The sequence below is a fragment of the Bactrocera oleae genome, chromosome 6 (genome assembly GCF_042242935.1).
Source record: "Bactrocera oleae isolate idBacOlea1 chromosome 6, idBacOlea1, whole genome shotgun sequence".
In the NCBI taxonomy this organism is placed as follows: Eukaryota; Metazoa; Arthropoda; class Insecta; order Diptera; family Tephritidae; genus Bactrocera; species Bactrocera oleae.
The window spans coordinates 31099747-31113313 of NC_091540.1; the positions used below are offsets into that span (position 1 = coordinate 31099747).

General features: G+C 32.2%; 1 protein-coding gene across 1 annotated transcript; it reads left to right on the top strand.

Moving 5' to 3' along the window:
• Positions 1–4765: 4765 nt before the first annotated feature.
• On the top strand, positions 4766–12917 carry LOC138857958 (protein I'm not dead yet-like). Its single transcript, XM_070112263.1, has 13 exons — positions 4766–4810; positions 4880–5018; positions 5137–5253; positions 5311–5459; positions 5592–5706; positions 5770–5843; positions 7550–7675; positions 7748–8080; positions 8138–8232; positions 8291–8377; positions 8517–8710; positions 9325–9462; positions 11694–12917. The coding sequence occupies exons 1-13, from the start codon at positions 4794–4796 to the stop codon at positions 11835–11837; spliced, it is 1728 nt and encodes a 575-aa protein (XP_069968364.1). The 5' UTR covers positions 4766–4793; the 3' UTR covers positions 11838–12917.
• The last annotated feature ends 650 nt before the right edge of the window (positions 12918–13567 follow it).

Consider the following 13567-nt stretch of genomic DNA (forward strand, 5'->3'; position numbering starts at 1 on the left):
TATAAATTACAAAATTTTGATCAAAGGATTCTTTTTTTTCAATTATACTTTAAAAAAAACATAGAGTTTTAAATATTTTCCTTTGAAAATTTCACAAAATCTTTATAAATATGTGTTGAACAAAAAATTTAATTTTTTTTATGAGAAACAAAATTATTGAAAACGGACCGTTTTTCGCTCGGGGAAACCCATATGACCCCTTAATACAATTAAGATTCCGTTTATTTATAATGATTATGAATACATAATATTTTAATAGTCTTTCTATTTTTGTTTTGTATTGTGACACTGTTGAAACCTGGGTCGAATAAGGGTTCGTGAAATGATCCATTCTTCGAGAATACGTTCTTTAATTCCCCAAGAGAGGGTTTCTAATGAATTATTTATTTTTATGGTATCTCTTTGGAGAAAAGTTTCCGCTACGAGGATGAGACCCTTTCATTTCTTTATTATCGTTGCTTATTAAGCGGCAAGCATTGAGTTAACGAAGACAAGACTTGCTGCATCCATCATTTTGCTGAAACCCCTATTTTTAAATAAATCGATAGAAAACATCTGGTAGTGTAGCAGAAAATGTCTAAATACATTTTTATTCGCTGCTGAAGTAGTTTTTTCCAAATTCTATACCCTTTCGTATATAGAAGGCTTTTCGTCTTAGCTGAATGATGCGATTAGCTGATCTTGCATTTGGTTACCTTTCCAATATCTCACTTCCCATGATTCAAATGTAAACGCACTTTTATTGCTATATACATATGTATGTATATATGTATAAGTTCTAGCCTTCTTAACACTTTACAGCGATCCGCACCTAATTGGAAACACTGCGAAGCAAAGTGCATTCTATTTTTAGTTTCTTTGCATATTTAACCGAACACACCCTCTGCACATATTAGCCTTTTTTGTATCGATTCATAAACCGATTTCCAAAACAATATCTTTGCATTTTTTAACAAGCAGACAACAGCCATATGTATTAACACATACTTATGTACATAAATATATATAAGCATGTATATTTAGTCATATGCGTATAGATGTTCCGATGGGCATTAGCATTCTACAGTTACGTAACCCGTTATGACGCGGCTATCTAAATACATTCACTATACCCCCAGCAGAAATATAGCAACTAATTGTCCTCGCTGCTAGCGGTGAATGTTCTTAGGTAAGTGTTTTCGATCTGTTTTTATACGTTTGTCCCCGTCGTCGATTGATTATATAACCATGCAAAATAAAAATAAAAATATAAGTGTACGTACAGTGTATTTTGTACACTTATATGAACATATTTATGTATATATGGTATACATATGCATGTGCATATAAATACTTCCATATTTATACCCTGATCAGGGTATATTAATTTTGCCACGAAGTTTGTAACACCCAGAAGGAAACGTCGGAGACCATATAAAGTATATATATTATATAAATGATCACCGTGACGAGCTGAGTTGATTTAGCCATGTCCGTCTGTCTGTCCGTCCGTCCGTCTGTCCGTCTGTATATACGCGAACTAGTCCCTCAGTTTTTGAGATATCGATCTGAAATTTTGAACAGTTTTTCTCCCCAAGAAGCTGCTCATTTGTCGGAACGGCCGATATCGGACCACTATAGCATATAGCTGCCATACAAACTGAACAATCGGAATCAAGTGTTTGTATGGGAAACTCTTTCATTTGACGAGGTATCTTCACGAAATTTGGCAGGGATTATTAGTTAAGGCAACAATGTAATCTCCGAAGAAATTATTCAGATCGGATGACTATAGCATATAGCTGCCATACAAACTGAACAATCGGAATGAAGTGCTTGTATGGAAAACTCTTTCATTTGACGAGGTATCTTCACGAAATTTGGCATGTATTATTATTTAAAGCATTAATTTAATGTCCGAAGAAATTGTATGGATCGGATGACTATAGCATATAGCTGCCATATTAACTGAACGATCGGAGTAAAGTGCTTGCATGGAACATTTTTTTATTTGACGAGATATCTTCACGAAATTAGGCACGAGTTATTGCTTAAGGCAACAAATTATTCTCCACAGAAATTGGTCAGATTAGATCACTATATCATATAGCTGCCATATAAATTGAACGTTCGGAATCAAGTTCTTGTAAGGGGCCTTTGTTTTTGTGAAGGGTATTATAGCTTCGGCGCAACCGAAGTTAACGTTTTTTCTTGTTTAATATACTTATATATATGTACATATGTGAGTATTTTAGTAGCTAGGGCGTTTTGAAAACTCACTCGTTATTAGAAGCGTAAGCAGGTGTCAACAGATATGCACATCTAAAATATATATATGCTTATACAATATATTGGAGCCGATGGGGCGACTATAATGGTCACGCGCTGTACGTATGTATATACACGTGTACGTATGTATGCATACATGTAAATATGTGCAAACACAAATGTGAATATGAAAGTGTATTTAGCTGACTTACCACTATGCCTTGTTCATATGTATGTATGTACATCTGGCAACTAGCACGAAACAAATAAATTCATATACATACATACATATGTACCTAAATGTAATGCATATAAAAGTGAAATATTCATTCGGGCACATCGGTTTTTTTTAATAAAATAGTGCTTTCAATTATCACTAAATGGAACCACATACGTACATACATACATATATTTATATGTATTTATGTATGTAGTTAAGTTTCTTAAACCTTATGCATACATTACATGTGCGTTTAGATTTGTTCTGATATTCTTTACCGCTGGTCGCAATTAATAAATTGTTTTGTGATTGAAAAAAGTGGCAGTCAATTGCCCAATTAAGACGACCTTAATGAATAATTGTGGGAATTTGATTTTATCAACACATAAAGCAACATATGCGTACATATGTATATAAGTATAAGTTTAAATATATAAGTATGTATGTATGACTCCGACGAACCTAACGAACCTGTTTGGTTTGTTTACTTCCTAATATGTGCAACAATTTTTATATACTTTGTTATTCTTCTTGCCAGTCAGTCAAATTAGTTTCTGCGAATTATGTCAAAATATCATTTAAACCATCCTAGTAGTCCATTGTATTTACGATAAATTCCAATATATTATTAATAATTTTTTCATGAAATATCTTATTTAACATTTTTTTTAGAATATGGTCTTTTCTGGGCATTCTGTTAATATTTCCGACAAAATCGAATAACAACTTCAATATTTGAAAGTCATACCAATTACATACAAATGTATGTATGTATTGTATGTAAATCTTTAAACTGTGAACTATTTTCAAACTTTTCTGGTTTTGCATTAAATGCCCATTTTTAAGGAACTAGATAAAAATCACCAATAATCAAAACGAAAAATCGAAAGAAAATTTACAAAACATTTAATATCCTCGATAATAACATCTATTGTTTCGCAAATTCTATTGAACACCATTTTTTGATTGAAATGGTGAAAACCGGGAGGTTTGCATCAATCTTAAGGAGTTAGGTAAGTCTGCGAGCAAAAAGGCGTAACTTTGATAATTTATTTTAAAAGTAAGCAAAAGGGAATCGAGTCCCTTCCTTTCATACATGTAAAATGGGTATATACATATGTATGAATAATATAAAAAAAATTGTATATTGCCATTTTGATTTAAAAAAAATGGTGGCTGCTGGCCCAATCTTCGAAACCATATTTTTTAAGAAGATCTCGACGAGTAACGATGATTATAGAAACTCGTGTCATCTAAAATAAGATAAAACTCAAGATCTTTATCTACCTAAGATTCGCTAGTACATATAGAGTACTTTCGTTTTTCGCTTTGTATCAACTGACGGACAGACAGCCACTCGGAATTTAACTCGTCTCCACTACTGCGAGTATTTCGGTCGAAAATAGCCAAAAATAGTGTTTTAGTGTTAAATTAATCATTAACTAGTAGTTAGTTCTTTTATTTACAATCAATATTAGTTGACAACAAATGAAGTTCTTTAACGCTGTCTGCGTCTTCTTCGAGCGGACTTCAATAACAATTGTAAGAATAAGATCGCAAGATTATTGAACACACAACACATTCTCTGCAGAGAGCATGTCAATCAACATTACTCGAAATTATAACTTTATATTCATCAAGTTTAACGTCAATGCAATGTTAATATTAGGCGGCATGATTTTGCATTTCAAAGCATTTATAAATACAAGATCTTGAGAGTTCACTTGCATTTTCAGTCAATATTAGGTTGTTACACGGTTAATAAAATTTTTTTTTTTGAAAAGTTATCTGATGGGGAAAATAGTTCTGTAGCAACATTTTCCGAGAGTATAAAAAGCAATAATAACAAAGAATTGTATTCAAACAGATGCGTGTGATAGTCTTCAAGTACCATCCTCACCCGATTGTGCCCGAAAAAATACGGTTTATTGTTTTATATGTTGAAGTTTACTGACTCAAACGTTTTGACACAGCAGCAATTATTAATGTTTTGCGATCCTACTGAAGTTTAGTTTATGCCAGTGATATTCTTGGAGTGTGTGCATTTAACATGAGAGAATGAGATATTTAATTTTGCCAAAATTCGTTTACAAAGGTCATTTAAAAAGTTGTTGAACACCACCATGTTTTAAAGTTGCTTTTTTATTAGTTTTTTTGTTAAAAAGAAAAGGAAATTGAAAAACTATAGTAATATTATAACTAACTCAAGTAATCAACTAAACTTTACCAACTACACAAATAATCATATGCTTTATATAAATTGCATTCAATATTTAATAATCTAAATGTTCTTTCTATTTTTAGGACCAGCACCTGGGGATTATAAATGCTCAAGATGGAAATGTAATTTTCGCTTTTGTTTTACTTTTATCTCAAATAAATATTTAAATGTCAATTACAATTTGTTAATAGTGAAGTGGGGAATCCCACAACACCCCCAACAACATATAGCGAAAATGCCAAAAATTTCTTCTCGTTTCACTGGAAGGGTTTGGTCGTATTCCTAACACCACTCCTTGCCCTCCCTGTCATGCTGATGGACAACACGCCCGTAAGTAAATTAAAGGTTAAATAATGTGCTCTGAAAATAGAATTTTCATTTTTAAGAAAGAGCATATTTTAACTTGATTTCAAAGTACTTAATAATGAAAACAACTCAACTCTTCTAGGCATATCGTTGCATGTATTTGCTCTTGGTCATGGCAGTTTATTGGGTTACTGAGGCACTGCCACTTTATGTCACCTCTATGATCCCAATAGTCGCTTTTCCCATTATGGGAATAATGGTAGGTGGTATCCACAAAAAGTTTATGTGATTGCTTCATAATTCGTTTAAATTCTAGAGCTCCGATCAGACGTGTCGATTATATTTCAAGGATACCTTAGTGATGTTTATGGGTGGCATTATGGTGGCACTTGCAGTCGAGTATTCAAATTTACATAAACGTTTGGCATTACGAGTTATTCAGTTGGTTGGTTGCAGTCCAAGAAGGTTTGTATGTGTATGATATAATCAATAAACTTGTATAATACGAAAATGTATTAAATGATAACTCAAATAAATCAAGTGGGCGTCTGTTAGTAAGAAATAAATAATTTTAATGTTTAAACAACTTATTTACAGATTACATTTTGGCCTTATTGCGGTAACAATGTTTATATCGATGTGGATTTCCAATGCTGCCTGCACAGCAATGATGTGTCCAATTATACAAGCTGTTTTGGAAGAACTTCAAGCGGTAATACTTGTTGAATAAAAATTAATACTTAATATACATATCTATTTTGGATTTCTCAAACAGCAAGGATTATGTAAAATGACACAGGAACCTAAATATCAGATTGTCGGAAAGAAGAACAATACCGCAGAAGAAGAGTAAGTTGCAATATTTTTTTATACTCTCGCAACTTGTTGCTACAGAGTATAATAGTTTTGTTCACCTAACGGTTTTTTCTATCACCTAAAACTAATCGAGTTAGATATAGGGTTATGTATATATAAATCATCAGGATGAAGAGACTAGTTGAAATCCGGGTGACTGTCTGTCCGTCCGTCCGTCCGTGCAACTGTAACCTGAGTAAAAATTGAGATATCTTCATGAAAATTGGTGCTCATGTTTCTTGGTACCGTAAGACGATTGGTATTGCAGATGGACGTAATCGGACGGCTGTCACTCCAACAAAACGCCATTAATTAAAAACAAAGAAATTGCCATAACTAAGCTCCGCAATAAGATACAAGACTGTTATTTGGTACAAAGGATCACGTTAAGGAGGGGCATCTGCAGTTAAAATTTTTTTTAAAAGTGGGCTTGGTCCCGCCTTTAATAGGTTTAATGTGCATATCTCCTAAGCCTCTAATGCAATAATAACAAAATTCACTGGAAGCAAATGCTTTTAGCACCTCTATTGACGGTGTGAAAATGGCTGAAATCGGCCCGCCCACTCCCCATATAACGGTATTGTTAAAAAATACTAAAAGCACGATAAACCAAGTACTAAACACGCCATAGACATTAAATTTTATCTCTCGGATGGTATAAGATGACTTTATAAGAACCGCGTTCAAAATTAGTCAGTGGGCGTGGCACCGCGGCTTTTAGGTGAAAACCCATATCTTGGGATCTGCTTAATCGATTTCGACCAAATTCGGTGCATAACATTCTTTTCATATTCACAATCAATCATTATTAAGTTTTGTTGTTATCTAAATATATGACATAATCATAGCACTGAAAATTCGACTTAATATATTAGTAATTGGTTGTTCAATTTGTACCCGTAGAGTTACCTTAAATCATATGCTACTAAAGTTGGAGTCGCGTTTCTAGTGTTTGTGTGTTTAAATCAAGGGGAAATATTTCGAAAAGTTATTGTAATTATCATCGATTGATTATCAATTTTATTCTTAAACCAGATAAACTATTGTAACAATACATAATTTGGTTCAGTAACGGTAAAACTTAAATAAATATTTTCTTAAGCATATCCAAATTATTCATAATTTTATGAAGTACTACCAGATTACTCCATCTCATCTAGACAATAAGATGGAGCCAACTGGGCAAGTGAGCCGCACCGCACTTTATTTCATGACATTGACTCTCCTCCATTGACTCAATGACGCCTACAACACATATTATGTTGCAGCCTAGCCAAGCGGGTCGCCGCTCACCACGAAACTCTTTTCTAATACTTATTTTAATAATAATTCATTTTGCTAAGGATTAAGACTAAGGAAAAAAAATAAATTTAGCTTCCCAACGGTGAAAAAATTCCGTCAAGTAGCTATGGAGCCTATTCAATTCAAACAAACTTTTCTCTTTATATTATTAGTATAAATAGATTATAAATTGAAAGTACATATGCATGTATTTGATAGTTACTTTCAAATTTATTATATTTCATTTTTTCCCTCAGGTAACTAATTTTATTAATATTATGGACATTCTTGAATGTATTATACTAGTCTAAGTACTCTTCTTAGATATTTTAGATATCTACTGATTTAATGTGTTTTAGTTAGTTGTATAGGTGTGCGTAGTACAGTATGTTTAAATATTTTTTATATATAACTTTCAGACCACCATATCCATCGAAAATGACATTGTGTTACTTTTTGGGCATCGCTTATGCTTCCTCTATGGGAGGATGTGGCACAATTATTGGCACAGCAACAAATTTAACTTTCAAAGGCATCTATGATGGGTAAACATTGCATGTTTAGTCTATTTTTGAAATCATTTTTATTTATAATTTTTGAAAATGTCCACTTCTCAGTCGTTTCCCAACATCTACGGAACAAATGGATTTCCCAACATTCATGTTCTATTCAGTACCCTCAATGTTGGTATACACAGGCCTAACATTCGTTTGGCTGCAATGGCACTTTATGGGATTGTTCCGTCCAAAAACCAAAGAAGCTGAGGAAGTTAGAATGGGTCAGAATGGCGCCGATGTTGCCAAAAAAGTTATCGATCAACGTTACAAGGAATTGGGTCCAATGAAAGCGCATGAAATACAAGTTATGATACTTTTCATCTTCATGGTTGTTATGTATTTTACACGTAAACCCGGAATTTTCCCGGGTTGGGCGGACTGGCTGAACGCAAAGTAATTGAACGTTTGCATATAATAAAAAATTGCCTAAATATATTTTTATTTCCTTAGAGATATTCGTAATTCAATGCCAACGATATTTGTAGTCGTCATGTGCTTCGTTTTACCAGCAAATTATGCTTTCCTACGTTATTGTCTATGCAAACGTATGTTAATTTGTTTCTTTTTACATAAATATACTTTCAAGTCCTTTTTGATTAACAGGTCCGTTCACTACTGCTCCCACACCATCATTGGTTACCTGGAAATTTATTCAATCAAAAGTACCGTGGGGTCTTATTTTCTTGCTTGGTAAGTTTTTAGATTGAAATTATAGTTTCCAGAATATTACTTACCATATACGTAATGAAATGAGTGATGAATAATAAAACCAATTTTGGTACGAGTATTTAAAATATCATACTCATATAAACCTACGTATATTTCATAGGTGGCGGTTTCGCACTCGCTGAGGGTAGCAAAGTCAGCGGTATGGCATCCATGATTGGCAACGCCCTGGTTGTGTTAAAGAGCCTTCCCCACCCCGTTCTCCTGTTGGTAGTGATTTTAGTGACTGTATTTTTGACAGCGTTCAGCTCTAACGTAGCCATCGCAAATATTATTATTCCCGTGTTAGCTGAAATGGTAAAATCGTTGATCTGCTTAAAGGGCACACCTAATATGACAGCCTAAAAAGGCGATTTTTGGAGTTAAAAAAACTATTATTCTATAGTTTCAAGAAAATAATTATACATATCTTAAGAATACATACTATAACTTTTTCGAGGTATATGAGGCGCTAAAAGAGAGTCCTCGCTGCTGCAGTAATTCCGGCCTTCTCCGTGGATGAAACCAAAAAAAATTAATCGACTAGAAGATATTGTCCGTGCGTTAAAAAAAAAAGTTTAAATTAAACACATAAACAAGCTGGTAGGGCGTTGTAGGGAAAACTATATACAGAACAAAGCTATATAAAGAAAAAAATGGATAGTGATCAGATTATTTATTTTCCAGTAATCACAGCAGCAAATTAAAAAAATGCTGTTTTGAGAAAAACGCGTTTAATAATAACTGATTGCTAACTCTAACTCCAACATATTTGAAATATTAATTTAAAATTTTAGTATGTTATTTTTGGAGGCATAGACTATCGCTATATAAAAGAATAAAAATTAATTTAATTTATTCGAAATTTCACACTAGGTGTGCCCTTTAACAAATTATAAATTTTTAAGTCTATAAAAATTTTATCTTTTCAGTCAGTGGCAATTAAAATTCATCCTCTGTACTTGATATTGCCTGCTGGTCTTGCCTGCAGTATGGCATTCCATTTGCCAGTGAGTACACCGCCTAATGCACTGGTTGCCGGCTACGCAAATATTAGATCAAAAGACATGGTAAGTAATTAAAAGTATCATAACACATGGGCTGAAAATGATCGGGACTCACACATACATAGTTTTATTGAGTTCTCCTAATTTTCAGCAGAGAACGTATATTATAGAGAAAGTTCAATTGCAGACCAGCGTGTGAATTGTCAAAACTGGCAAATAATAGTAGTAGTATTTTAGTAGTGGATTTCACCTCAACTCATGGATAAAATGATCCGAAACTCTTTGATTCGAGAAAGCGCTGTCAAAGTCCACATTTTTTATAACATTTGACAGTGGTGCCACTAAGGAAAGAAATAAGTTTTGAGATTTTTTAATGTATTTCTGAGGTATTTTTCGGTTTCCATTTTACAGAAAAATATACATAATTAAAATTAGTTTAACAAGCTAGATATCCTATATGACTTCTAAATATAAGTATATGTATATTTTAATCACAAAAAATTTTCAAAATTAACGTTTAAAACTAAATTTAACAAAATATTTTAATATTTCAAAACACACAAGTTTTAAATAACCTAAACATGATTCTTATTTCTTTTAAATATACTCAATAAACAAATATCTTTTGCTAATTTATTCGGGAGTCAAAGTTTACATAACATTTGCTGGGAATTCTAACCAAAATAAGTATATACGTTGATAATTAGTACTGCTAAGCAAAACAATACTCTGCGACAAAATACCGCTCTTTCCTAAAAACAAAACTATATTAAATCTCTTTAAATAAAGATTAGAAATATACGTAAAAGTCACCAAAAAATCTGATTTCGCAATTTATTTCTGCGGGATTCTTAGTGGAAGCTCATTGTCTTGCTTGTCATCTGTTCACTAGCTCATGAACTCGTGGTTTTTTGGCAGCACTGAAAGTTCATGAGCTCTCTCAGAAGGCAAAGAGAGGAGTCTCGGATCATTTTATCTATGCCTCAGCTAGCTCGGAAGGAGAAATTTTAACAGTGGAGAGTGAACAGAGCTGATCATTCAATGAAAATTATGCTCAGAGACTTGCTTTGATATTACATCTGTATGTTGCCGGTAAGAAATTTCGCTCGAATGAAGAGGTTATCACTGAAATTGAGTCCTATTTTGAGGCAAAAGATAAATCATTCTACAAAAGTGGTATTGAAATCTTAGAGCTGCACTGGAATGATTGTTCATTATATTGATGAATAAAGCCAATTTCGAACAAAAAAAAATCGTTTTTTCTTTGTTAGGCCCCGTCATCTTCAGCCCATGTGTTATTAGTATCATTATTTAACGTAACTTGTGTTTCACACAATATTAATAACCCTTTAAACGAAATGTTATTTCATTTAAGTAAGCACAGCACTAAAATAGAGCACAAACATTTACTTTACAAATCGAACTTTGCGAGTGCTCTGTAATTAAGCTTAGAAATTCTAGTTTATCGTAGGAAGATAAACTTCTGGATATCACTCACAAAGTTCGATGAAAACTTACCTTTTCTCACCAACTCGGGTAATAACTGCGTCCATCCTCGTAGCGTAGTACTGTTCAATCTTAGGCATACGTAGGTTGATACAAAAATTATACTTTGGTTGTGATAATGCCTACTTCCAGATAAAATTTCGTGTCTCACAAATTGTAAAATTATTTTCTTTTAATTAAATTTTGTACGTTCTGCTCCCATCTTATATCAACCAAACTTAATTTATGTTTCCACAATATAACAGTAAGCACGTTAATCTTTAACGAACAGGTCTAAGTATTATAACTTCAGTTTATCTAAAAGAATTATAGAGCAACCTTTCATGTGAATTTGCTCTCAAATAACCTAATTTGGTTGGACCAAATTTAGCATCTCTCTCTTGACTCTTTTTTAATGTTCGCCACTACGCCCACTTCCACTGTAATGCCATTTTTAATTTAATTGAGATACAATTTTGATAATAATGAACATTTAATTCATACGCAAAATATTATTTTAAAACTTTATTGTTAAAAATAACATTTACTAGGCCTTCCTTACAATTTGCGTAAATACCTAATGTTCGGCTGCCCCAACTTAGCCCTTCTATACTTCTTGTTTGAATACCTGATTAACAATATGTTCATATTGGTTCATAGTTCATCATTCCATTGTATAACTGTACAGTTTAATGTCAACTCTGAATAAATTATGATATACACATATTATAAGAATTTGCGTTTTCTATATCCTACAATTACGCAAAATGTGTTTAGATTAAAATTAATAATTATTTAAATTTTTACAGGCAATCGCTGGTATTGGCCCAACAGTCATCAGTATAGTCGTATTGTACGTTTTCAGTCTCACGTGGGGCGCGGTGGTGTACCCTAACTTGAATTCATTTCCCGATTGGGCGATCACACCGGTTTTAAATGCAACAACACATTAATCGTCTGAACTGCCTTTTGGGTATAGAATTTATAGTGTGCGATGTATATTATGTAATATTTCAAAAGTCAAATATACAGAATGTAAAGTCATTAAGTAACTGAAAGAAAGTAAATAAGTACAGAAAGCATTAGCCTCTGCTACCGTATAAACAAAAGTGCCTGCATTTTGATGCCTCTTCACGATAACTATGAAAATAATCCTTAGACAAACTAAGTTAATACCGATTACGCTAACAATTTTGAATGTGAGATTTTCAAGTTCTTAAGTTCAGATAAAACAAATCGATATCCAAATTCATAAAAGTAAATTTTGATGTAAACGCATTGTAAAAAATATTTCCCTACAAATTTGCCACTCACAAAGCAATTAAATATATATTAAGTATATTTTATGAATTTGGATACTTAAATCAAAGTTAAACTCATACCGATATTTACATATATGTATGTATATTTAATATTATTATATAATATTGTATATGTATGAAAAAGTTGTTCTGATATATCTACATTCAGTTTTTAAATCAAAAAAGAACAACGTCAACAAATTGTGACTTCTGAAAACCTCATATCAATGTAACTTATGCGTTTACACTGCATTTACAGTAGAAGGAATTGAAAGTACGAATAGTTTTATAAATAATAGTCAAATGTAAAAATATAGAACAGAAAATATACAATATTTACATTTTATATTAAAAACTAAGGGATCTTGGAATTGACAACATTCAACAAATCTACTAATATATTGGCAATATATACATATGTATGTGCCTGTTGGAAATATTTATATGTAGACTGTATATGTATATAAAAACAGACTGACAAATTGTCATAACCTCTATTTCCAATTGAAGAAAAGAATGGTGCAAAAGAGTGTAAAATTGGAAGATATTTGTTGTAGTGCACATAAAATTATTTTATTTTCGCACATGATTATTTTATTTTCGCACAACATTGTACTTATACATCTTTGTCGAAAAGTGTTAATTTGTAAGTATTGTAATCGTTATACCATATATTCAGTCCGAATATTAAACATCAAATAAATGCACAAAAATTTGCTATTTTTCAAATTACTTGCTCAGAATTATTTCTTTAGTTCATCGGAGTATAGAAACAAGAAATAAAAGATATAACTCGTGACTGTAAAATACCAGACACTATAAAGCTTCATCTGACAACAAATAATGTAAACATTCATTGAGTAAACAAGTAATGGGTTAAGATTATTTTTAACCGAATATTCCATATTCTCACAATTTGCAAGAATCAAAGCCAAGGAAGTGGATCTTGACTAAGTTTTAATACTTAAAGATTAGGAAATTCCTTTTATGAATTTGACCTTGGAAATATTATTAGCATACCTTCTGGTGAATTAGGGAATTCCCGACTTAAGTATTTCTTTGAAACTATTAAGCGGTTAGGTATTATGCATATTGTTCTACCACATTCATGGTAATTCATTGCAAGCGAAATGCCCTACAAGAAAAGTGACAGTCACAGCTGAAAAATTTTGTCAGCGCGCAGAACAAAGTTGTGAAAAATTCTTTTGCGCAGACGATAATATAATTTTTATTTCTTTAATAAATTTTAAACTTTTAATCAAAATTATTTATAATAATTGCATACAATTAAAAGTATTGCAACAAAAAGTATAATTAAATAATAAAATATGAATGAAATTTTCACTTGATGCCATTCCCCCCTCCCCCCTAAATTGCTCTGC